At 36.0% G+C, this 26,330-nt stretch overlaps 2 protein-coding genes across 5 annotated transcripts in view; both read right to left on the reverse strand.

The window, feature by feature from the left end:
• LOC111406260 (protein ROOT HAIR DEFECTIVE 3-like) overlaps positions 1–9,087 on the reverse strand; it is a 15,144-nt gene extending 6,057 nt beyond the window's left edge. For 3 of the 4 annotated variants that reach the window (XR_002704970.1, XR_002704972.1, XM_023035573.1), the window contains exons 1-13: positions 8,929–9,087; positions 7,859–8,008; positions 7,531–7,597; positions 7,349–7,451; positions 6,689–6,759; positions 6,519–6,582; positions 6,375–6,440; positions 6,228–6,275; positions 6,076–6,138; positions 5,937–5,993; positions 714–872; positions 557–625; positions 393–484 (exon numbers count right to left, since the gene is read on the reverse strand). Coding sequence is in view for 1 of the 4 variants with exons in the window: in XM_023035573.1 (XP_022891341.1) it covers positions 393–484; positions 557–625; positions 714–872; positions 5,937–5,993; positions 6,076–6,138; positions 6,228–6,275; positions 6,375–6,440; positions 6,519–6,582; positions 6,689–6,759; positions 7,349–7,451; positions 7,531–7,597; positions 7,859–8,008; positions 8,929–8,932 (1,013 nt within the window). In the remaining 3 variants the exon portion in view is untranslated. The remainder of the gene's footprint in view (positions 1–392; positions 485–556; positions 626–713; positions 873–5,936; positions 5,994–6,075; positions 6,139–6,227; positions 6,276–6,374; positions 6,441–6,518; positions 6,583–6,688; positions 6,760–7,348; positions 7,452–7,530; positions 7,598–7,858; positions 8,009–8,928) is intronic. The other variant, XR_002704971.1, reaches the window with a different exon arrangement.
• Positions 9,088–10,615: 1,528 nt separating this feature from the next.
• Positions 10,616–17,863, reverse strand: LOC111406857. Its single transcript, XM_023036223.1, has 9 exons — positions 17,858–17,863; positions 17,700–17,760; positions 17,490–17,536; positions 17,213–17,368; positions 16,874–16,926; positions 16,580–16,667; positions 16,394–16,492; positions 15,462–15,589; positions 10,616–10,652 (listed from the first exon to the last, which is right to left on the reverse strand). Exons 1-9 carry the CDS (start codon positions 17,861–17,863, stop codon positions 10,616–10,618), a joined length of 675 nt encoding a protein of 224 aa, XP_022891991.1.
• Between the last annotated feature and the right edge of the window lie 8,467 nt (positions 17,864–26,330).

Consider the following 26,330-nt stretch of genomic DNA (forward strand, 5'->3'; position numbering starts at 1 on the left):
GTCCTATTTCCTTTAATCAAAAGACGGGGGGGAATGCCCATTTTCACCCGGGAAACTGCCATCAAACTACCAGACAGATCTGCCAAAAATTTGAACCTTTTTTGTATGACAAGGATATTATTCTCATTCCGTACATTGTGACTAAGATACACAGAATGTTGCTTAGTATTTTGTTGAAACATCTTCACGTCTGTCTTCCTCCAACCTATCTATGCTTTATCCCAACAAGGAAAAGATGATTCAGAAAAGAAGCATTGCACACATCTCAATTACTCTAACAGTAAATTGCAACCTCTAATATGTAGCCACATACATCTTCCAAATCATTATGTTTAAAGATGATTGTTGCCAATCTACTGGAAGGATGTAAATGCAGACATTTATCGACTTACTCTGATAGACAAGCATCAAGAATTGAGCTGAGCTTCCTCCCAAAGCCTGGCACCAGCTGAGCCTGTACAGTCTCTTCTAGTTGACGCCATTCCTAAATAATATGGATCAAATAATCAGTATCATGCATCAAATAAAACATTTAAACATCTTTGAGATGATATACCTTATTTGCAATAAACGAAGAGAACTTTTCATTAGCAATCTCTTCACAGCGTACAGTGGCCACCATCACCTAGATATGGGTCAAAAGGTAATATGTCAATGATAAAATTACTGAATTGTTTATTTATAACCTTACAAGTAGATGTTAAGATCACAACCTTGTGAGCAGGTAGATCAAGGTCCTTGTTCTCCTTAATGATCTTCCATATCTGTTGTGCACTAAATGAAAAGCCTGAAGCTGGAACTACAGCCCTTCTATCCCCAGCAAGCCCACCAGGGGCAATAGAATGAAAGAATCGCTTTCTTAGACCATCCACCTTTATTGAAACACAAACCAACACCAAAAACTTAGATCCCAGAATTCACTAATTGAAAGAGCTTACATCTCTCAGAAAACAAATCCAGGAGTAGACAACGGGTAAAAGAATGATCTCAGAGCAGTCAAAAATACATGCATGTTAAAACTTGAGTATCATTTTAAAGAATTCTGATATAAAGAAGAAAATAGTTTCATTGATTTCTTTCATAAGAAAGGATACATCAATATATACAGAATTAGGAATTCTATATTAGGAAGTTTACTAATTAGGGATTCCCTATAATTACGCATATAATCCTATATTTATTTACATTCTATAACACTCCCCCTCAAACTGGAGCATAGATATTAATCATACCCAACTTGTTACAAATATAATCAATCCGAACCTTATTTAAAGCCTTTATGAAAATATTTCCTAATTGTTCTCCAGTTTTCAGATATCCTGTATAGATTAAATTCTGCTGTACCTTCTCTCGAACGAAGTGACAGTCAATCTCAATATGTTTAGTTCGTTCATGAAACACCAGATTAGAAGCAATAAGAATAGCAGCTTGATTGTCACACCACAACTTCGCTGGTATTGAAACCTTAATACCAACTTCGGTCAAGAGCTGATATATCCACATTATCTCACACATACATTGTGCCATGGCTCTATATTCTAATTCTGCGCTAGATCGAGACACAACATTCTACTTCTTATTTTTCCATGGGACCAAATTTGCTGCAACAAAAACACAATAGCCAGTAGTGGATCTTCAATCAACTTAGAACCTGCCCAATCTGCATCTGAGAAGCATTCAATATGGGTATGTTCATGATTTCTGTACAGTATCTCACGTCCAGGAGCTCCCTTTAAATAACACAAGATCTGTTCTAAAGCTGCCCAATGGTGAACTGTTGGAGAAGACATGAATTGACTTACCATACTAATAGAATACGCGATATCAGGACGAGTTACTGTAAGATACTTCAATTTTCCAACCAATCTTCTATACTTTTCAGGATCTTCAAATAAATCTCTATTTTTAGTAAGTTGCAAATTGGAAAGCATTGGAGCACTGCTTGGCTTAGCTCCCAACTTTCCTGTCTCAGTTAATAAATCAAGCACATATTTTCTCTGAGACAAGAAGATGCCTTTCTTGCTTCTTATCATCTCAACTCCCAAGAAATACTTCAAAACCCATAAGTCTTTCGTGTGAAACCGGGCGTGAAGAAAGGACTTTAGAGATAAAATTCCCACAGTATCACTGCCAGTAATAACAATATCATCGACATACACAACAAGGAGAATAATGCCGGATTCAGACTGCTGGTAGAAGACTGAGTGGTCAGACTTACTCTTTTGCATTCCAAACTTTTCCATTGTTTGACTGAATTTTTCAAACCGTGCACGTGGACTCTGTTTTAAACCATATAAGGACTTTCGAAGATGACACACTTTCCCATACTTTCGAAGCTGACATACTTTCCCATACTCCCCCTGAGCAACAAACCCAGGTGGTTGCTCCATATAAACTTCCTCCTGAAGGTCACCATGCAAGAAAGCATTTTTTTATATCTACTCATGTAAAGGCCAATCATGAGTAGCTACCAAAGAAATGAACAAGTGAACTGACGTTAACTTGGCTACAAGAGAGAAAATATCAGAATAATCCACACCATAAGTCTGAGCATAGTCTTTAGCAACAAGGCGGGCTTTAAGCCTAGCCACTGATCCATCAGGATTGACTTTAACTGCAAACACCCACTTACATCCAATAGCCTTTTTTCCTGCAGGTAAATCTACTAAATCCCAAGTACCATTATTTTCCAAAGCATTCATCTCCTCGACCATAGCATCACGCCAACCAGGTTTGGATAAGACTTCATGAACAGTTTTCGGAAGAGTCACAAAGTCAAGAGAAGCAACGAAAGAACAAGAAGATGAAGACAAGCGATTACAAGAAACAAATGATGAAATAGGATAAGTGCACTTACGTTTACCTTTGCGAAGAGCGATAGGTAGATCAAGATCGCTAGAGACTGGATCCAATATCGAAGAAGATTCAGGTACAGAACATGTAGTAGGAGGGTCTCGTCGTCTGGAATATACGTGGTGAATAGGTGATGGTGGTGTGGGAGTAGTAGGTGTAGAAGTAATTCTACTTGATTGGTAAGTGACATGATAGATCAACAGATCATCAGATCATCATCCTCTCCCTTACTGAAAGGAGTATAAGAAGTGGGAAAGAAAAGAATATATTCCAGAAAAGTAACATCGGTTGACACAAGATACTTGTTAAGACTCGAACAGTAGCAACGATACCCTTTTGTAGACGAGAATAATCCAGGAAAATACATTTTAACGATTTGGGATCTAATTTAGTCACCTGAGGACGAATATCACGAGCATAACAAGTACTACCAAATATCCTAGGTTCAATATGGAACAGAGGTTTAGTAGGAAAAAGGACACTGTAAGTAGTCTCACCATGAAGAACGGAAGAGGGCATCCGATTAATCAAGAAATAAGCTGCGGAGACTGCACCAGCCCAAAATTGTCTAGGGACATACATTTGGAGCAAAAGTGCTCTAGCTGTCTCAAGAAGATGTCTATTTTTTCTTTTAGCTACACCATTCTGAGAGGAGGTGTCAACACATGAAGATTGATGAAGAATATCATTCTGAAGCATGTAAGTTTGAAAAGAATCGGAAAAATATTATGCTCAATGTATGTACAGAAACATTAAACTGTGTTTTAATTTCAGCACAAAAGGCATTAAAATGAGAAAATAGTTCAGAATGATTTTTCATTAAATAAAGCCAAGTCACGCGAGAAAAATCATAAACAAATGTAACAAAATACCAAAATCCAGTCTTGGACACGACAGGACAAGGACCCTAAACACCTTAATGAACTAACTCAAAAGGAAAACTAGCTCTTTTAACTGAGGACAGACGATGATGTTTTGCAAACTAACACGACTCACAATTTAAAGACGATATATTTTGAAACTAAGGACATAATTTCTTCAACAAAGATAAAGATGGATGTTCAAATCGACAGTGTGCCTCAAATGGAGTTAAGACACCCGAATAGGCAATTGACTTTGGCACCTGGGTATCCAGAATGTAGAGACCGCCTGATTCATATCCTTTACCAATAACCTTCTTCATCATAAGATCGTGAAAAAGATAGTGATCAAGAAAAAATAAGACACAGCACTTAACGTTCGAGTAAGTTTGCTAACAGACATTAAATTGAAAGAAAACCGTGGTAGATTTAAGACAGAGGATAAAGAAATTAATGGAGTTGGATTAATAGTGTCAGAACCAAGAATAGAAGAAATAGAACCATAAGCTAAGGTAACAATGGAAGGGGATGTATATGACTGAAAAGTGGAGAAAAGGCTAGGATTACCTGTCATATGATCCATTGCACCAGAATCAATGACCCATTTTGACGAAGAGGAGAGAAAACATGTATTAAGTTTACCTGTCTCGACAATGGCAGAGATAGAGTGAGATGAATTCTTCAATGCTTCTTGGTACTGAGTGAATTTAGCAAATTCATCTGTAGAAACGGTAATGGTTTACTCAGATGATGAGATGGGTGTAACAGTGGTAGCTACAACATGGGCTGAGTGAGACTTCTGAGATTTATTGTGCAATTTTCGACACGAGTATTTGGTATATCCAGGCTCATGACAGTAGTAGACGATTGAACAGATGAAGTAACTAAAGCGCTAGTATCTGTGCGAAGTACTCTAGTAAATGCCTCTTGCAGATATGAAATCTCAGCACTGGATTGGATCTGGGATTTAGCAGTCTCAAACTGAGAATTAAGGCCATCTAGAAAACTCATCACGGCCATTTGCTCCCGCTGAGTTTATTGAACTTTCACATCAGAACTAAAAGGTAGCAAGACATTCAGCTCTTCGTGGATCTTTTTGAAATTCATAAAATAAGATTGAAGAGGCTGATCATGTTGTTCAGCACGATAAAAACCCTTATAGACTTCATAAATACGTGACACATTCCCTTTCTCTGAGTACATAAATTCTAAATATTCCATCAATTCTTTAACATACTCACAGTGATTAATAAGACTGACTATCTCAGTATCAATGGAATTTCGAATTTGCAAGAATAATCTAGCATCATCTCTTAGACATGTCTGGCTAGTATTATTCGTTGGTGAATATTCAGTAAGATGATTGTCCATAAAAATACTTCGCAAGTAAATTCGATCTGTTTTACACCAATCTAAATAATTTGAACCAACCAATTTATGCTCCGTGATTTTGGACATTACTAGAATCACATCAGTCACTACTGAATTTTTTTGTTTATCAGCCATGGAAGCAAGACATAAAATCCAAATAATAAGCCAAAGATGCAACAAAAGAGAATCACAAATAATTGTAGCCCAAAGTTAAAGTAAACTAGCCCACTAGATAAAGCCCAACCACAAATATTTCTGAAACCAATATATTTAACACGCCCAATAAAGCCCAATTCCAATCAAGCAAACGGGCTAAAAGTACCTTAAGCTTGAAGGATGAATCATGATCGTCACTGACCAAAACAGTCAAACCTAAATCAACCGCAATTGTTGCAGAGATTACCGATCGACGATAGCCACTACAAGGAGAAGTCTGACTTTGCCGAGAATCGGAAGTAACAGAGGTCGACGGAGAATCCAAGACCAGGTAGCCAAGGTCTACGGACGAAGAGACCCACAGTCCCAAGGACAAGGCCGACCGTCACCGGAAGAGGTAAATACTATACCCAAACGGAAACTCCCAAAATCGAGACCACCAAAATGAAAAAACGGGTTTCCTAAACCCCAAGATAAATCCTAAAAGAACGAAACTTAATTTATATTATTGGCTCTGATACCATTATATAAAGAAGAAAATAGTTTCGTTGATTTCTTTCATAAGAAAGGATACATCAATATGTGCAGAATTTGGAATTCTATATTAGGAAGTTTACTAATTTGGGATTCCCTATAATTACACATATAATCCTATATTTATTTACATTCTATAACAAATTCAAACAGAACCAGAACCTGTTCTTTAAATTGTTCTTCCTTCTCTTCAAAACTGGAAAGAGCCACAACTTCAACCTGCCATTCACTCATTTAAGGGGATGTTATGTGACATCAAGGTAAGTACATGATATAGTTATTCAAACAGTCTGCAACTTACATTAAAAAATTCACTTAACAGAGTTTCTTTGTGAGCTTGAGGCTTGGGAACGCCATCCCATATCTTCAGAAAAGGGTAGAGGAATAGTGATTGTCCAAAGATTAGTAATCAAAACGCATTAAGATACAATAATAATTCACCATATGCCATACCCTCTGAATGTCTTCCCTTAGAACAGGTTCCAGATTTTCCAAAGGCGTCTATATGAAAAAAATGATATCACAGATCAAAGGACCATTCCATAGGACCAAATTAAGTTTTTAAACCACATTCATCATTTAAAAAGTTGAAGAGGGTACCCTTGTTTTATCACGAATGACAAACATCAAAGTCGTTTTACGTGGACTAAATAATCTCATCATAACCTGTCAATCATAAATATAAATCAGTAAGGCATCTTGTGTTTCGAATTATTGTCTGCATAGAGCAGGTGCACGAGTTACCTGGAATACAGTTTTTAAGAGTGGCTTATTTGCAGCCTGCTCACGACCAATGTCATGACACCACCTGAATTGGGTTGGTTTTATTAAAATAAACTATATAACAACCCAAAAAACTTCATTATATTGTCATAGATATAAACATAATTTTTGAACCAACACAACAATCTTACATATTTATCAACACTATATCAGAAACAGCAAGGCTAAAAAGAGAACTCTGCTTTTCAAATGCAGTGTCATCCTGTAATAGAGCAAAAACATCATAATAGAAGAGAAAGGTCAACTAACTCCAAATTTGTGCGTTTCTTAATGTTTTGGAAATAAAATTTAAAAAGATATCAAAAAAGGAAAGATAACTTAAGAGCTAATAAGCTGCCCTAGCATGTACGCAGTAAATATGAACTCCTAGATACTACTGGAACGTAACAGAACTTCCATTTGATCCAACAATCATAATGTCACAGTATTTCATACTATAATAATGGTTATACGAGGCTAAATATTTGTTGATCCATATCATTTAATATGTTTCGTAAAATATACCGTCTGCCTCTCGGGGGATCTATTTAACCAGAAAAATGACTTAGCTGACAAAATGTGATGGACTGAAAGATTTTGATTGATCAATAGTTAACTTACATGGCCTCAAGGAGAGTAAAGATACATGTTCAGGAACCATTTAATTATTTGGTACACAAGCTACGAGCAGATTGTATGCAGGCTAAGTGATATAATGACATGTAATTGCAAAAGAATATAAAATAATGATCGAGAATCCACAACTCATCATGAAAATATGAAGTTTTAAAGCGCAGGTGCTTCATCGGTACCTCTCCTCGTTCTCTTCCATCAGTGCCCTCTAAATCCATCACAAGAGTGCAAGGTTCAATTCCAACACACCGTGCCATCCAAATACCTTTTGTAGTTTGAGACCTGAGGAAATTTGTGTTAGTTGGCTTCAATTCAATAACAAGCAAAAAATAAGAAATATCAGTGTTTAACAAGTACGTGCCTCCCCTTAAAAGCATCCATCTCCTTGAAATTAGTATTAAACAGGTGATTTAACAATGTACTCTTCCCTGTCAAAATCATAGAAGAAACATAAAAGCGGGCATAGACAAAGACATGATTAGCACAACATTGACAAGTTAAGGAACATGAATCTTTGGATTGCTAAGATATGAAAATTAAATACCCCAAAGAAGTGGATATTAGAAGAAAAAGGTCTGAAGTAAATGGTTTTAAGTTTTAAAATATATGTTAATCGAGCCTCACAAAGTCCAGTAAATGCCAAATGGATGAAACAGCAAAAGAGTATCTTTACAGCTCAAAATTCATACCACTGCTTTGAGGGCCCATGATGGAGACAACGGCATAAGAAAGTCCACACTCAGCAAGTTTAACTTCCTTCGAGAAACTATCCATTCCATCAACATTGAAATTACCATCTCCATCTATTAGGTGAGTTGAGCAACATCCATCGCTTTTATCTGAATGGAAAAAACAGAAATTGAATTAACAGTACCATAAGCAGAGCTTGGATTGAACTATTAATTTCAGAAACAAACCGTGTGCAAAAGTATAACACAAACACTCATGGTTAATTGGATACTATACATCGTTGAGCATTAAAAGCCAATACATAACCCCATCAATAAATAGATAAACAACAACAACAACAACAACAACAACAACAACAACAACAACAATAATAATAATAATAATATTTCCAATTATTTTCTGCTAGGATATATAAGACTGTCAAACGAGTGGAAATATTAGCAAAAACGGATTGAAAGTTTTAATGAATTTATAAGATTCAAAAGTAAAGAAATGAATTAACCTTAACTGAATCTAGTAATGACAAAAGATCAGTCGAGCCAAATGCTTATCCTGTCCACGTTCACTCGATCAATTCAAAATTCTTTCTTTTGTAAGTAATTCAAGAATAATTTAAAAGATCCTTAGCAACCATGCATAAACTCCAAGCCGGTTAAACGGTGTGCAATATTCATCAATAAACTAGTACTTAGCTATCAAATCAATATCAATTCAATCGTAACTAATCACCCTGCCAACAAACCAGTAAACACAATTTTAATACGAAATTAACCCGAAATCTAACAATGCAACGAGCGGAAACCACGAAATTTTTACCTTTATTTAAACGAGAAACCAATAACTGAAAAGCAGTTTCAGCACAAAACATGAAACGTACGCATGTAGAATAATAAAAAAAATAAATTAATAACGTTATCGAAATGTAATAATTTCAATCCCGGGGTAATGATTGGCAGAAAATAAAATACCGATCATTAAACTCAGTATTCACGATACACGTTAATGAATAATATTATAAATAAACATAATGCAAAACCCAAAAAACGTAGAAAATGGATCAGAAGCGAACCCATTTGCAAGATTAATCAAATGATTCGATCAATGGTTAACCGATTTGGTTAATCGAGGAGAAGAAGATCACCGTAATAAAGATCTCAGGTAGTTAGTTTCATATTTATACTCTCCGTTTGACGTCCATTTTCATAAAGCTGTACTATTCTAATTTATAGTGAAAAATTAATAAAAAGAAAATTGTCGGAAGAAAAAATACAAATATATATTTCAATCCAAAGAAATTTATCATATATTTATTTATGTAATGTGCTAAAGTGGAATTGTTACATGTTGGGGACTGAAATGAGGAATATTTGATGAAGCAATAATAAATAAAATCATAAAGTTGAATGGATTTATTTCATTTTATACGAACAAACGACACAGAGAAAGAAATTTCGTTTTTTATCGAAGTTGAACCTAAATTAATATAATTTGTTTTTTCACAATACAATATGCATAATTTGTGTGATTAACGTAGATCACATATTCTTTTGCTATATATTAGTTGAAATTTGTATTTAATACCGCAATAATCGTTTTTTCGGGCATTCCTTTTTTCCTCCCATTTTTGGAATAGGGCATGATGTCAAATGTACTCTATAAATGATATAACTCCATCGTATTATCTAGAGTCATTTTATAGCTCTTGTTAATTCCTCGGTTATGTTCTTTAGTTTCTATGTCAAAGATAAAAGAAGAACGAAATATGATTGTGATAATATAATGTAAATGGATAATCAGGAGCACTGTAGTCACTTGAAAGTGGCTGTAAACAAAGTAAGCGATAGAGTTCATAAGTTAAAACTTTTCATTTTCAAGGTGAAATAAAATGGAAAAAGTCATGAGTACATGGAATTTTTGACAAAATTTTTACCTACGCTGATGTGGTCGTAGATGATTGGATTGTTTTTTTTAATTCTTTTTCAATCTTTCAATCAATTCCTGCCATGTTGTCTATATCAAAATTGATAAGAGATTTTGATCCATAGGTCATGTGGGATTCACCATATGAGATTTTGTTCCATTTTCTTTTGTAAGAAAGATAGATGGGCTGGAATTTTGAAACTCATTAAAGAACTTGTCTATTTCTGCATATGACCCTCACTTGTAGAATTTTTTAACTCATTAAAGAGCTAGTCTATTTTTGCATGAGCTACAATAACATAAATTTAGCATTCAGAATTTTGGAATTGTCTCACAAGTATATTAAACACAAACATGTTTGTTTTTTCCTTATTTATTTCATCTGAAAATAAGGATATTTTATCCTCTATTGTATACAAATAATAAATGATGAATAGAATAGTGAACTCATAAGGAATGGTTATTTACTTATTTTACTTTAATTAAGTATTAGCTCTAATTTCAAACACGCAATTGATTATTAAAATTTGATTTTTAATTACATTTAATTATCTACTGAGATAGTCTCAAAAGGCACTACAATCCCAAATCTACAGTTGTCAACATACTTTAATATGTTTGTTCGCCCTTTCATCATTGTTAGCAAAAAGATAGCAATATAGAGCACACCAATGAACCTATTAAGATTTTAAAGTTAACAAGATTAAGGTTTCCATTCAAAATCAGCACAAAAATGCGCAGGCAGCTACAAAATTTCTGCACAAGTGCACGGTTTTGGTACTTGATTTACATACTAACGTTAGTGGAATCGGGATCTGTTAGCCAAAATTGTTGTCTCAGCCGGAACATGGTTTAAGTCTCCCATTTCTCTGCCTGCACATGATAAGTTTATAGTCTGTAAACAGTTGATGAAAATCATTATGAACTCAGTTCTGTTGTTCTGATTGTGATTTTAGTATGCAGCGGAAATAAGGATAGATTCTATCAAGACCGGATCAGTTCAGTAATAAGAACAGAACAAAAGATATTTTGAGAGAAACTTTTTTTTATATATATGACTTATTTGATTTGAGTACATGACAAACCTATTCATAGGATAGCATAAGACTACTAAGAGTCACACAATTACTAAGACTAATAATGACTAATAATGATGATGAATGCATCCATTAATAATGACTAATAATGATGGTGAATGCATCCATCTCTTCATCTTCCTATCTAACACTCTTCATATTTCATCATGTGGAGAAAATCAAAAGTCTTCAATAATCAACATTCTCCTCCTTGAAGCTTTTGGGTAAAACTCCAATCTTCAATCTTAAGTCTTCAAACCTGGATTTGGGCAATGCTTTAGTGAACATATCTGCAATTTGAGATTCACCTGGACAATATTGGAGATGAACTTCTCCTTCTTTCTCAGCTTGTCTGATAGCATGGAACTTCACTTTAATATGCTTGGTTCTTCCATGATCAACTGCATTCTTTGCAACAGCAATGGCTGATTGATTATCCACCATGATAGTTGTAGGATCATCTTGACTTTTCGGAAGATCATTAAGAATTTTCCTCAACCAAACGGTATGATTTACAGCTGATGATGCTGCAATATATTCAGCTTCTGCTGTGGATTGTGCCACTACTTCTTGCTTCTTTGAATTCCAACAGAATGCTCCCGAACCAAGTGTAAATAGATAACCACTCGTGCTCTTCATATGATCCACGGAACCTGTCCAATCACTATCTGAATATCCAATCAAATTTGAGCCAACTCCTCCAGCAAAATAGATGACATGATTTATTGTTCCTTTGATATACCTAAGGACCCTTTTGGCAACTCCAAAATGTGTTTGTGATGGCTTACTCATGAATCTAGAAAGTAAGCTTGCCGCAAACATCAAATCTGGTCTTGTTACTGTCAAGTACAGTAAACTTCCAACAAGACTCCTATATTCCTTCTCATTGATTGGCTGGTCTCCATCTTCTTTGGATAATTTTGTGTTCAACGCAACTGGTGTATCAACTGGTTTACACTGCTGCATCTTGAACCTCTTCAAGATATCACTTGCATATTTCTTTTGTGAAATGAAAATACCATTTTCTGTTTGCTCAACCTCAATGCCCAAAAAATACTTCATCTCTCCAAGATTTGTCATCTCAAATTCTTCCTTCAATTTATCAGCAAACAAATCAATTTGCTTTTTTACTGTTTCCTGTGATGAGTAAATCATCCACATACATGGATAGAATCAAGATATCAGAATTTTCATCACTCTTCACATAAAGAGTATGTTCATTTTCACTCCTCCTGAATCCTTTAGCGCATAGATAACCATCTATTTTGCTGTACCAAGCTCTTGGCGCCTGTTTCAAACCATACAAGGCCTTTTTCAGCTTGCATACATGATCAGGATAGATTCTAGACTGGAAACCTTCAGGTTGTTCAACAAAAACATCCTCCTCCAGTTCACCATTGAGAAATGCGGATTTTATATCCAACTGATGTATCTTCCACTTCTTTTGTGCTGCTAGTGCAATCAATAATCTGATGGTGTCAAACCTTGCAACCGGTGCAAAGGTCTCAAAATAATCAACACCACTTTCTTGTGCAAATCCTCTAGCAACTAACCTTGCTTGTATTTGTTCACTGTGCCATTTGGATTCATTTTTGCCTTATAAATCCACTTCACTCCAATCACTTTTCTTTCATCAGGACGAGGTACCAATTCCCAAGTCTAATTTTTATGAATCATCTCCATTTCAGTTTCCATTGCATCAACCCATTCAGAATGTTGTTGTGCCTCTTCATAACTGCTGGGTTCAACCACTGCCATATTACACCTCTGATAAATCTCATTCAAAGATCTGGTTCCTCTAGGAGCCGAACTAGATCTTGAAGATTCAGAATTTTCTGCAGTAGGTGCGATAGATTCTATCTCGGAAAACTGAACTACTAGTGTTGGAGTTGAAGTTTCCACTGGGATAGGAGGAAAAACTGCTACCTGTTGCTGTGTATTGGTTTCATTAAAATTCCACTTAGAACTTTCATCAAATTTTACATCACGGGATATCACAACTTTTCCAGTTTCTGGAAGATAGATTTCATAGCCCTTTATCTGTGAACTATAGCCAATAAAGATCCCCTTCACAGCCTTTTGCTCCAACTTGCTTCTTTTCTGATCTGGGACATGAACATAGCACAAAGACCCAAAAACTTTCAAATGCTTGGCTATAGGTTTCATTCCACACCATGCCTCAATAGGTGTCATATTTTTTACAGCTTTTGTAAACAACCTATTTTGCAAATAAACGGAAGTATAAACTGCTTCTGCCCAAAACGAATTTGGAAGTCCCTTCTCAGCTAGCATACATCTAGCCATCTCCATGACAGATCTATTTTTCCTTTCTGCCACTCCATTTTGTTGCGGAGTGTAGGGAATGGTAAGCTGCCGATGAACTCCATAATCCTCACAGAATTGATTGAAGTTAGTAGATGTATACTCCTTGCCATTATCTGATCTCAAGGTCTGAATTTTACATCCAGATTATGCCTCTACCATATTCTTAAATTTTTTGAACACATTGAACACATCTGACTTGTTTCTCATGAAGTACACCCAACACATTCTTGTAAAGTCATCAATGAATAGCACAAAATACAAATTATGACTCAAGGATGGAGTTTTCATGGGACCACAAATATCAGTATGCACAAGTTGCAATTTTCCAGATGCCCTCCATGCACCATCATTAGAAAATGACTCTCTATGCATTTTCCCCAAACTACAGCTCTTACATACTCCTCCAGATTCATGAATTTAGGCAAATCTCTCACCATGCCATGAGAATGCACATATGACAAAGACTTGTAATTATAATGACCATATCTTCTATGCCACAAATCAGATTCATCCACATCAACTCTAGACATATTTGCAAGTAAGCTATGCCATTGAATGCTAAAACTTCTATTATGCATAGGCAAACTAGCAATTTCAACATCATGAGGATCATAGATTTTGCATTTCATATCTCGAAAATGCACAGCATATTTCTTTTCAAGCATTTGACCCACACTTAGTAAATTTGAATCCAAGCCAGGCACTAAAAGTACTTCATCAATATATCTTGTACCTTTCTTTGTTTGGATAGCAATAGTACCCTTACCTTTGGCTGGTAGGACTCCTCCGCTTCCAATTTTCACCGTGGCCTTCACATTTGTGTCTAAATTGCGAAAAATTTGCTCCATATTAGTCATATGATTGGTGCAACCACTGTCTACAAACCATGTTTCCTTGCTACTCAATTCAGCTCCATGAACAACTACAAACAAATGGTTTTCACCATTCGTTTCATGTGCAAATGCTGCTTGCTGATTTTGATTTCTTTGTTGATATTGTGGCTGATTTAGATTCTGCTTTTTGGCTCTACAAAACTTTTCAATATGGCCCACTTGCTTGCAAAATTTGCATTGCTTTGTCTTCCAACACTTCTTCTCAAGATGGTTGGTTTTTCCACAATGAATACAAGGAGAAAATGAGTCTCCTTTGCATTTCTTCTTCCCTTCTTGGTGTTGTTTTCCTCCACCTTCACTTGAACTTTGCGGTTTAGACTTTGCCGCAAGAGCTCCTTCAATAGTTACCTCAGATCTTGACGTTAACCTTTGCTCATAGGCTAACAAAGCACCTGTAAGTTCAGTTAAAGAAAGACTTGACAGATCCTTTGTATGCTCTATAGCCGTGGTAACTGCATCAAACTTTTCGGGTAAGGTAATCAACATTTTTTGCACCACTCTTTTGTCTGGTACGTCCTCTCCATTCAATTTAAGCTGATCCACTACATTAGCCACTCTAGAAGAGTAGTCCTTTATGGATTCAGCATCCTTCATTCTTAGATTTTCAAACTCTCTGCTCAAAGTTTGCAATCTTACTGCTCTCACTTGCTCAGACCCTTTGTACTCTTCTTGTAATTTATCACAAGCCTCTTTTGCTGTTGTAACAGTCACAATCTTGGAAAAAATTGTCTCAGTGACAGAAGAGTGCAAGAAGGTAAGAGCCTTCATATTTTTTATTCTACGATCCTTCTCTTGCCTCATTTGATTCACAGTAGGGTCTGCATCCAACTCCTGTGGAATATAACCTTCTTCAACAATCTCCCATAGATCATGTGCCATCAAGAAAGCCCTCATTCTGACAGATCAATACTCATAGTTTTCGCCTCCAAACATCATGGGGATAGGCATTGAAGTTAGAGTAGAATTTGCCGTTTTTCCTCTTTCTCACAGGCCTTTAAGATCAGGAGTGCTCTGATACCAAATGTTGTTCTGATTGTGATTTTAGTATGCAGCGGAAATAAGGATAGATTCTATCAAGACCGGATCAGTTCAGTAATAAGAACAGAACAAAGGATATTTTGAGAGAAACTTTTTTTTATATATATGACTTATTTGATTTGAGTACATGACAAACCTATTTATAGGATAGCATAAGACTACTAAGAGTCACACAATTACTAAGACTAATAATGACTAATAATGATGATGAATGCATCCATTAATAATGACTAATAATGATGGTGAATGCATCCATCTCTTCATCTTCCTCTCTAACACTCTTCATATTTCATCATGTGGAGAAAACCAAAAGTCTTCAATAATCAACAAGTTCTAAGTGGAGAAACAACCAAAATACGTCCTCCTTTTCCTGTGCTAGCAACTCTTCAAAGGATATATCCGAGAGGTCGGCATCTGTACTCTCCACAAGCTCACCAGAGTTTGCTTTCATATCCATGCAAGCACCAAGTTCAAGCATCTTCAAAACGAGATGAAAATCTTTAATGGGACGACAATCATTCCGGAAATAGGCATGCTGATGCAGCCCAAGACGAGCTCAAATGTTATATTTTATGTTGATTAGTACTCTATTCTCCAACCATAAAAATCACCAGAGTTAAATCTGAGGTAAAAAACACTATTAATCACCCAACTTATAGAGTTGTTAGACTTTAGTCATCGACCATTTTCCGTTCCAAGTTATTCATTGAACCTTGAATTGATGGTGTGGCTTGAAAAAGTTGCATGCACGGTCTACCTAGATAGAAATGCATACCGTTGGACAAATTGTCGAAATAAACAAAAAAAGAAGGCACTACTTGTCCAACAAGATGCATTTTTGCCCAGTTAGATAATAAAAATAATGGATAAATGGATTTTTCATGCTGAAGTGCGTCAACGCAACATAAGTGAAAGTTCAATGGATATTTTGGGACCAATAAAGATGGACATAGTTATGAAACCATGATACAAGTTAGGTGAGTGACTGTCTACACCAAACTGTACTATAAATCGATCCTACCACATTAAGCTCATGTTTGTTCCCTATTTCTCGAAGCTCATTTTTTCCCAGTCCCATTTTCAACCACAGATTTCATGGAACCACAACTTATCTACTTTCAACAACATATTTCATCAACTTTTATTAAAATATACTAAAAATCCAATTTTTAGCAAAAACCAAACAAGTGCTAGGTGCAAATTCACCACTGTTGTTCCCTAATACATATACCCATATTCAATTCAATTTATTAACTGAGGGAGAAAAAGAAGAAGAAGATACCATCTTGTATGCAGGCGAGCGCTTAATCTGTTGTTGAAACCAGTTATATACAAAAGCATCCTCTTCTAGTCTTTTTTGTTCTAATTCTAGCTTGTATATCTACACGAAACAAACAGTTAAAATCATCCGAACAAGAAACAAGTTGTCAAGACAAATTAATATAACTCAAAAAACCCGTGAACCTACCTGTTGACATAGACGGTCAAATGAAGACCTATCCGCCTTGCATAATAAGGCCTTGGTTATTGTGAACTTCCTCTTGACGACCTCAGATCTGTTCATGAGTTACACAAAAAATATTTTTAGATTGGTACTCACGGCAGAAACTACTCAAAATTATTAAAACCTTGTGATTAGCTATCCATTTCTAGCTCACACTCCCAGCCGCGCTCATAAAGATTTATACTACCATAATGTAAACTCAGGTATCTGATTCAAATTTCAAATTTTATGAATGTAAAGCAAAAATTGATAACATACTTGTGCTGTAACTCGTCTTTCGCTTCAATGAGGCAAGTGACAAACTGTCCAACCTGCATTATGTGCACCAAAAAACCAAGCTTTGGACACCACTAATTGAATAATTGGCCATGATTGTGAAAATACTTTTAACCAAAATTTTACTAAGAACTCAAAACATGAATGAAATTCAATTGCAAAACTACCGGCAGAAATTTCAGCATACAGACATTTTTTCTACCAATAGACTTCAGCCTACCTAGAGTTCAACAACTGTTAGTTTTTCTTCCATGAAGTTCGGTATTTCAATGACAAAATCGAATCTAAATGTGGTCCACATATTCCAACTGCCTTTCCCACATTTTGTTCGGTTGAAAACTGCTCTATGATGGATAGAGCATATATATATTCAGATGTTTCCACCGGTTGGGTCCCTAAGCCTTTCAATCTCCTACAGTTGAAAATACGCCATCTAATTGAGGTTGAGTCAGGTTTAGAAGCACCTAAATCTGAATCCTTGAACGTGTGTGAGTAGCAATGGCTAGAGGTATGTTTTCGATTCCATTTTATTCGGCATTTGATCCTTATGCCTTTTGGATTATTGAAGCATGTTTAGATGGATTAGATATTTACTTACAATTGGTATCAGAGCCTTAAAAACCTCTGCCTTGCTTATTTTTGTCTCTGCAATTTTTCCAGAAAATTTACAGTGTTTATGTAATATTTTTCCTTACAGTTCAAATCTTTGTCTTGATGAAAAATAAGGTTAGAAATCATCAAAAAATTAGATTTCTAACATTTTTGAGATTTGAAACGTAATTTTTTAGTGTTCGGAAGGCTAAGAAACCGTTGGGTTTTATTCGGGTTGCAACAGGGTCAAAATGACCCGGCTGGAGGTAGAAGACAACCTTAAAAAATAATAATAATAAATTCAGAGACATGCAGAAACAGACTCTTGCTTTTTGTTTGTCCTTTATGGAAGAAAGCAAAGAAATCATTCTCTACAGCCATTATCTTTGACCTTTTATGGGACTAATTTCATTTTTCGTTTCCAGTTCCATAGACAGAGTTATAAAATATATTTTTATGGATTTGTTCAATGTAGTAAAATTATTCAAGTCATTCTCTGTTTCCGAGAATTGGAAATGTACAGTCTGTAAATATGTATTTTGTGGTTTTGTTCTATGTGCTAAATTATTTATTTGTTATTTGTATGTATAATTTTTATTGTTATGTTATACATGCAATATTGAGTTAAATAATCTAGTACATTAAAACCTTAATTTTTTTGCTCATACTGCTTATGATTTTGTGCAATGTATATGAGCATATTTTGTGAATTAAATTTAATGTCGTGTGATTCATATAATTTTAATTAATTGAGGAGTAGCCACATAATCTTTAATTATGCAAAATTATTTATTAATTGTATAGAATCACATATTGAATAAAGACATTAATTGTAGTTAATCATATGTGATATAATAAAATCTACCCATAGGTATTTTGTTATATTTGTATGATTAATTGGGATGAAATATCATATTATATTTCTTAATCTACCCATGGGAATTAAGAAAATGAACATAATTTGATAGTTTTATCATGAGGTTATTAGATGAATCTAATTGAGGAGGACTTTAGCCCACAGGCAAGTTTTATATCACTAGATTCATAGATAAAAACATGATTTACATTGGTAAAACATGATATTTGTTTTAGTCTTAAATTTTGAATAATGAGCATGTATGTTTGAAATGTTGCAGTTATTCAACCAATTAATTTCTCTGATATAAAATGCGATGTTCCTAAACTTAAGGGTGACAACTATAAGGTTTAGAAGGAGAGGATTCTCATTCACTTAGGGTGGATGGATATTGACTATGCTATTAGGAAAGACAAACCACCTAAAATTACTGAAACCAACATTCCAGACCAAGTGGATCTTTATGAAAAATGGGAGCGATCTAATCGCCTTTCAATCATGTTCATAAAGATCAACATATCTGCTGGGATTAGGGGTTCTATCGAGCAATACGACAATGTCCGAGAATTGCTGAAGGCAATTGATGATCAATTTGCGACTTCAGACAAGGCATTAACAAGCACCCTAATTATGCAGCTCTCATCCATGAAGCTCACCGGGATGAGAGGCGTGCGTGATCATATCATGCGCATGAGGGATATAGCGGCTCAACTAAAAGCGTTGCAAGTTGAGATGTCAGATACTTTCCTGGTTCACTTCATTCTGTGCACTCTGCCCCAGCAATATGGTCCCTTTAAGATCTCTTATAACACACATGAGGACAAATGGTCAATTAATGAAATGTTGACCATGTGTGTTCAAGAGGAGGGAAGGTTGGCAATGGAAGAGGTGAGAAGGTGAACTTGACAGTTCCTGGAAAGAAAAAGGATCAAGCCAAACAAAAGGGAAAGGGCAAGATTCCTCCCCAGTCGAACATCAAGAAGGAGTTAAGGTGCTTCTTTTGCAAAAAGAAGGGGCACATAAAGAAAAATTGCTCCAAGTTCAAGAACTGGCTTGACAAGAAAGGTACTCAACTTTCACTTATTTGTTATGAATCCAATATGATAGATGTTAATCATAACACTTGGTGGATTGACTCTGGTTCTTCAATCCATGTGACCAATTCCTTGTAGGAATTACACAACCTGCGGAAGCCAGTGGAAAGTGAGCAAAGCATCTATTCTGGAAATAAGATGCCCTCACGTGTGGAGGCTATTGGAACGTGCAAGCTAGTTTTAAGTAGTGGTTTCATTTTGTCTTTAGAAAGAACCTTTTTATGTTCCTGGTTTTTCTAGAAATTTGATTTCCGTTTCCAGACTTGTATCGGTTGGATATTCATCTAATTTTTTAGATTCTGGTTTTAGTTTATCTAACAAATCTGAAATTGTTGGTTTTGGTACTTTGTCTGATAATCTTTTTCATCTTAATTTACAAAATGATGAAAACTATGTTACTATGCACGTTCATAGAAATGTTGGTATTAAACGATGTGTTATAAATGAGGAATCCTCTATGTTGTGGCACCGAAGATTGGGACACATCTCCATTGAGAGAATTAAAAGATCGGTAAATGAAGGGCTACTTAATACTTTGGATTTTGCTGATTTTGAGCCTTATGTAGATTGCATAAAGGGTAAGCAAACTAACAAGTCTAAAAAGGGTGCAAAGAGGAGCACAAACCTATTGGAAATCATACATATAGATATTTGCTGTCCAGACATGGACACAAATGGTCCAAAATATTTCATCACCTTCATAGACGATTATTCACGATATATGTATCTCTACTTACTTCATTCCAAGGACGAAGCTTTGGATGCCTTTAAAGTTTTTAAGGCTGAAGAAGAGAATCAATGTGGAAAGCAAATTAAGATTGTGAGATCAGATAGAGGTGGAGAGTACTATGGTAGATACACAGAGAGTGGACAAGTGCCTGGTCCATTTGCAAAGTTTCTTCAAGAATGTGGGATTGTTGCCCAGTACACTATGCCTGGTTCTCCAGATCAGAATGGTGTGGCGGAAAGAAGAAATCAAACTTTAATGGACATGGTGAGAAGTATGTGGAGTAACTTGAAACTCCCTGAATCTTTGTGGACTGAAGCTCTAAAGACGACTACGTATATATTAAACCGAGCTCTGACCAAGGCTATCCAAAAGACACCTTTTGAGTTATTCAAGGGTTGGAAATCGAGTTTGAGGCATATACGTGTTTGGGGATGTCCGTTTGAGGTGAGAATTTACAACCCACAAGAGAAAAAGCTAGACCCAAGGACCATTAGGGGGTATTTTATTAGATATGCTGAAAGGTCCAAAGGGTATAGATTCTATTGTCCATCTCATAGTACTAGGATTGTGAAATCATAAAATGCAAAATTTCTTGAGAGTGACTTAATCAGTGGGAGTGGTCAGTTTCAAGACACAGTTTCTGACAAAGATTATCATGAAGCTCAACCCACTGGTTCAAGTGATAGATTGGTTGTCATTTACACCCCTCAAGTTCAAACGGGTGTTAGACGACCAGCTATTGAAGTTCCACAAACTGCTGATATCGATCCAGTAAATCAAGTTGTAAATGAGGAACAACAAGAAATTGTTGAACAACCAGTTGAACAACCGGTTGAACAATCAAGAAGATGATAATACAACGTTAAGAAGATCTATTAGAATTAGAAAATCAGCAATTCCCAGTGATTATGAAGTGTATCTGCAAGAATCGGACTACAATGTTGGAGCCGAAAATGATCCTGAAACTTTTTCACAAGCCATAAGCTGTAAAGAATCAAGTTTATGGTATGATGCTATGAAAGATGAGATAGATTCTAAGGCATCTAATGGGGTCTGGGATCTTATTGAGTTGCCTGATGGTAGCTATAGGATGACGAAGAAAAACTCATTAGGCAACATTGAAAGATATAAAGCAAGACTTGTTGCCAAAGGATTCACTCAGAGGGAAGGAATTGACTACACGGAGACATTTTCTCCTGTATCTAAGAAAGATTCTCTCCGTGTAATTATAGCATTGGTAGCCCATTTTGACTTTGAGTTACATCAAATGGATGTGAAAACGGCGTTCCTCAATGGTGATCTAGAGGAAGAGGTTTACATGAAACAACAAGAAGGATTCTCCTCTAGTGATGGTGAGCACTTGGTCTGCAAGCTTAATAAGTCCACATATGGATTGAAACAAGCCTCCCGTCAGTGGTATTTGAAGTTCCATGAAGTCGTTACTTCATTTGGTTTTGAAGAGAACGTTATGGATCATTCAATGACAAAATCGAATCTAAATGTGGTCCACATATTCCAACTGCCTTTCCCACGTTTTGTTCGGTTGAAAACTGCTCTATGATGGATAGAGGATATAAATATTCAGATATTTCCACCGGTTGGGTCCCTAAGCCTTTCAATCTCCTACAGTTGAAAATACGCCATCTAATTGAGGTTGAATCAGGTTTAAAAGCACCTAAATCTGAATCCTTGAACGTGTGTGAGTAGCAATGGCTAGAGGTATATTTTCGATTCCATTTTATTCCGCATTTGATCCATATGCCTTTCGAATTATTGAAGCATGTTTAGATGGATTAGATATTTACTTACAATCAACAACCTCACTTTGATGAGAATAAATGCATCAATGAATAATATGTACGTGTGATCTGGGGACCATAACCGTATTTATATAGCGATGTTCTTTGACTTAAATCGGTCCATCGTAGAATTAGGACTTGGGCTCGGTGTCTACACGTATGTAAACTCATACTTTAATTGGATACATTAAAACTCAAAACCGAAGCCTTATTAGATCACTTTAATTGGGCTCGACCGAATTCGATAGCCGTTAATTCAACACACAATTATTCACACATATAAACCCATCGATGGATTAAAAATCCTTACAATCTCCCACTTGGGCTATATGTGTCACCTTATAATTGTGCATTAAATATAACCTAATGAGTACTCAGAATTTTGCTATCATTATCGAATGTATCCCCAAACAATCCCTTCCATCAATCATATCAACATAGGATCAAAGCGGCTTTCGCTGCTTTCATGTAGCTAAACCCATCAATGGTCATGTATATCAATATAACCGAATGACATGGATCAAGCATGGATGTGTAGTATGAAAATTACATGTGATAAGATCTGTAACATGCCTATTTCCAATTGGTCCACCTTAATGCTTTAGTGAGATCATTTTAAACAAGTTCAGATATAATAAACCAAATAACTTTATAACTGAAAATAACTTTAACCTTAAACCGTATCCAAAATAACAGTATATGTGTCCAAAATGAAAAACAAAAATACAAACTCCCACTGAAACTAGATATCCTCAAGAGACACTATACCCATATGAGAAGTGTGCTCATGAAAGACCTTGGGTATCAATCCCTTAGTAAGCAGATCCGCAACCATGGAGTTTGTTCCAATATGCTCTATTGACACCTGTCAACTCTGAACTCTTTCTTTAACAGCCAAGAGCTTGATCTCTATATGTTTTGATTTCGTCAAGCTCCTGTTGTTATTAGAATATAGCACTGTTGATTTATTGTCACAAAATATCTTAAGTGGTCTTTCTATATTGTCCACAATGCGTAGCCCAGTGACAAAATTACGCTGTTATATTCCATGATTTGATGCATCATAACACGCTATAAACTCCGCTGTCATGGTGGAAGTAGCTATGAGTGTCTGTTTAGCACTCTTCCAAGAAATAGCACCTCCAGCAAGCGGGTAAATATAGCCTGAAGTGGATCTCCTACTATCTTGGCATCCCGCGAAATCGGAATCAGAATAACCGATGATCTCCAACTGATCCGATCTTCTGTAGTGAGCATGTAGTCTTTTGTTCTCTGTAAATGCCACATGACCCATTTGGCTGCTTTCTAATGATCCATTCCCGGGTTACTTAAATATCTTCCTAACATCCCAACAATATACGCTATATCCGGATGCATACAAATTTGAGCATAAATCAGACTCCCTATAGTTGAGGAATAAGGAATCTTCTGTACTTCTTTAATTTTCAAGTCATTTTTAGGGCACTGACTTAAGCTGAACTTGTTTCTTTTAGTCACATGGGTGTCACTTGGTTTACAATCTTGCATGCCATATCTTTTAAACTTCTTTTCGATATAGCTCTTTTGTGATAATCCAAGAATACCCCGAGAACGATCTCGATGTATCTGAATTCCTAATACAAAAGAGGCGTCACCAAGATTTTTCATCTCAAAATTCTTTGCTAGAAATCTCTTGATTTCGTGCAATAAGCCTATATCGTTGCTGGCAAGCAATATATTATCAACATATAAAACCAGAAAAATATACTTGCTCCCACTGAACTTATAGTATAGACAATCATCGACCAAATTCATCTCAAAACCAAATGAGATGATCACCTGATGAAACTTGTAATACCATTGACGAGACGCCTATTTGAGTCCATAGATGGATCGACCAAATTCATCTCAAAACCAAATGAGATGATCACCTGATGAAACTTGTAATACCATTGACGAGACGCCTATTTGAGTCCATAGATGGATTTCTTTAATTTACAAACCATTTGTTTTACATCGTCCGATACAAAGTTTTCTAATTGTACCATATAAATTATTTCATCAATATCACCATTGAGAGTTAGAACTTTCCATGGCTTGACGGAAGTTGATCGGATCATCTTCCACCATTCCAACGGCAACTTCATGTTCTTGGAGAAATACGATGTAATCATTCGAAACCGCACTTCTCCTCTCTCTAGTGGATCTTCTTAATGACATTGGTTCTTGAGGCTGTAGAGTTTGTTCTTCTAGAACAATTTGTTGATCTTGAAAGGGAGGTATGACAATATCTTGATCCAGAGTTGCTTTTTGAACAATATCAGGGATAGAAACCTGATCATTGTCAATGGCAATTGAGAAAATTTCAACATATTCCTCCTCAAAGACAAAGCAAGTAACCTTTTCTCCCCCCTGCAAACTCAACATCCTCAAAGAACCGAGCATTTCCTGTCTCGAAAATTGCCTTAGTTGTGCGATCATAAAACTTATAACCCCTAGACCTTTCAGAATATCCAATAAAATAGTAATTGATGGTCCTTGCGTCCAGTTTCTTTTCATTTGGCTCATAGGGCCTTACCTCAACTGGACACCCCTAAATATGTATATGTTTCAAATTAGGCTTCTTGCTCGTCCAAAGCTCATATGGGGTTTTATCGGTGGCCTTAGTTGGAACTTTGTTGAGTATATAAGCTGCGGTCTTTAATGCTTCACCCCAGAGAGATTCTGGTAAGGTAGAATGACTAATCATACTCCTCACCATGTCCTTAAGCGTTCTGTTTCGTCCCTCAGCAACACCATTCATAGTGGGCGAACCCAGCATAGTGTACTGTGGGATGATACCGCATTCCTCTAGGAATTTAGAAAATGGTCCTGGACGCTGTTCACCTGAATTATCATATCTGCCATAATATTCACCCCCACGGTCAGATCTGACGCTTTAATCCTTTTGCCGAGTTGGTTCTCAACTTCAGCTTTATAGTTCTTGAACACATCCAGTGACTGTAATTTTTCATGAATGAGATATACGTAGCCATATCTTGAAAAGTCATCTATGAACATTATAAAATATTGTTGACCATTCCAAGAACCCATAGGGAATGTATAAGTTCTAAGACGTCCGAAATCCTATTGGCTTGAAATCTCCTTTTATTGGTTTGTTTTCCCTTTATACAGTTGACACACAAATCATAATTTGTGAAGTCAAGAGGGTCAAAAATCCCGTCTGACACAAGTCTCTCAATTCTCCTTTTGGAGATGTGACCTAATCTCTTGTGCCACAATGAGGCAGAGTTCTCGCCGATTAATTTTTGCTTTACACCTCGAGTACTTACATGCAGGGATTCATTAAAAGAAGCAATTGTATCAATTGAATAAAGATTATCGTAGCCCCTGATAAAGAATCGGTACCAACCAATTTTGAATCATGAAACAAACTAAATATTCCATTTTCAAATTAACAAATATAACCAAATTTGTCCAAAATAGAAATAGAAATCAAATTCCTTCTAAAAAATGGTACAATAAATGTCTCAACAAGATCCAAATAAAATTCAATCTTTAACAATAATCTAAATTTTCCTATTGCCTCTACTTCCACCTTCTTGTCATCTCCAGCATAGATGTATCTTTCACCATCACTTGATTTTCGACAACTCAGGCAACCCTGCATAGATATACTGATGTGAGTTGTTGCACCAGAATCTATCCACCATGTATGTCTAGGTACCGAAGTTAAATTAACTTCAGAACAAACCAAACGAAAAAGAATACCTTTCTTTACATGTCATGCGTGGTAATTGGTGCAATTCTTCTTCTTATGACCTGCAACTCCATAGAAGAAACAACTACCTTCAGTTAGTTCCTTATGATGTTTCTTTTGCGATGTCGTACTCGCAGCTTCCTTATTAATCTTCCTTTTCTTGTTCCTTTTATCCTTGAAGGTGGTGGCCAAATGAGCACTTTCTGTATTCTCATACTTCAGTCTTTTCTCTTCCTGGACACAGTGTGAGATAAGCTCATTAAGGGACCATGAGTCCTTTTGACAGTTGTAGCTCACCTTGAATTGACTGAAATGTGCCGGAAGGGATATCAAAACCAAGTGCACTAACGAGTTTTCAGATAAATCCAACTTGAGTGCCTTTAGTTTTGAAGCAATGTAAGACATTTCCATAATGTACTCCCGAATGTTTTCTTTCCCTTTATACTTCATTGAGACAAAGTTCGCCAAAAGTGTACTTGTTTCAACCTTTTCATTCTTGGCAAACCTCTTCTCAAGATTCTCAAGGAAACCCTTAGCCGTAGTCACCTTATTGGATATAGTGCCCTGGAATGCTTCTAGAATAGCACGCTTCATGACCATTAAGCTTATGCGGTTTGATCATTCCCACTT

This window comes from Olea europaea, chromosome 12 (genome assembly GCF_002742605.1).
Source record: "Olea europaea var. sylvestris chromosome 12, O_europaea_v1, whole genome shotgun sequence".
Lineage (NCBI taxonomy): Eukaryota > Viridiplantae > Streptophyta > Magnoliopsida > Lamiales > Oleaceae > Olea > Olea europaea.

Excerpts from the sequence above, each read along its gene's own strand:
- LOC111406857 (XM_023036223.1), bottom strand. Across the intron at positions 16,493-16,579 it reads TTGACCGTCTATGTCAACAG|ATATACAAGCTAGAATTAGA; the intron begins GTAGGTTCACGG and ends TGTTTCGTGTAG. Across the intron at positions 10,653-15,461 it reads GAAAAGGAGGACGTATTTTG|GCAGAGAAATGGGAGACTTA; the intron begins GTTGTTTCTCCA and ends TATCATGTGCAG.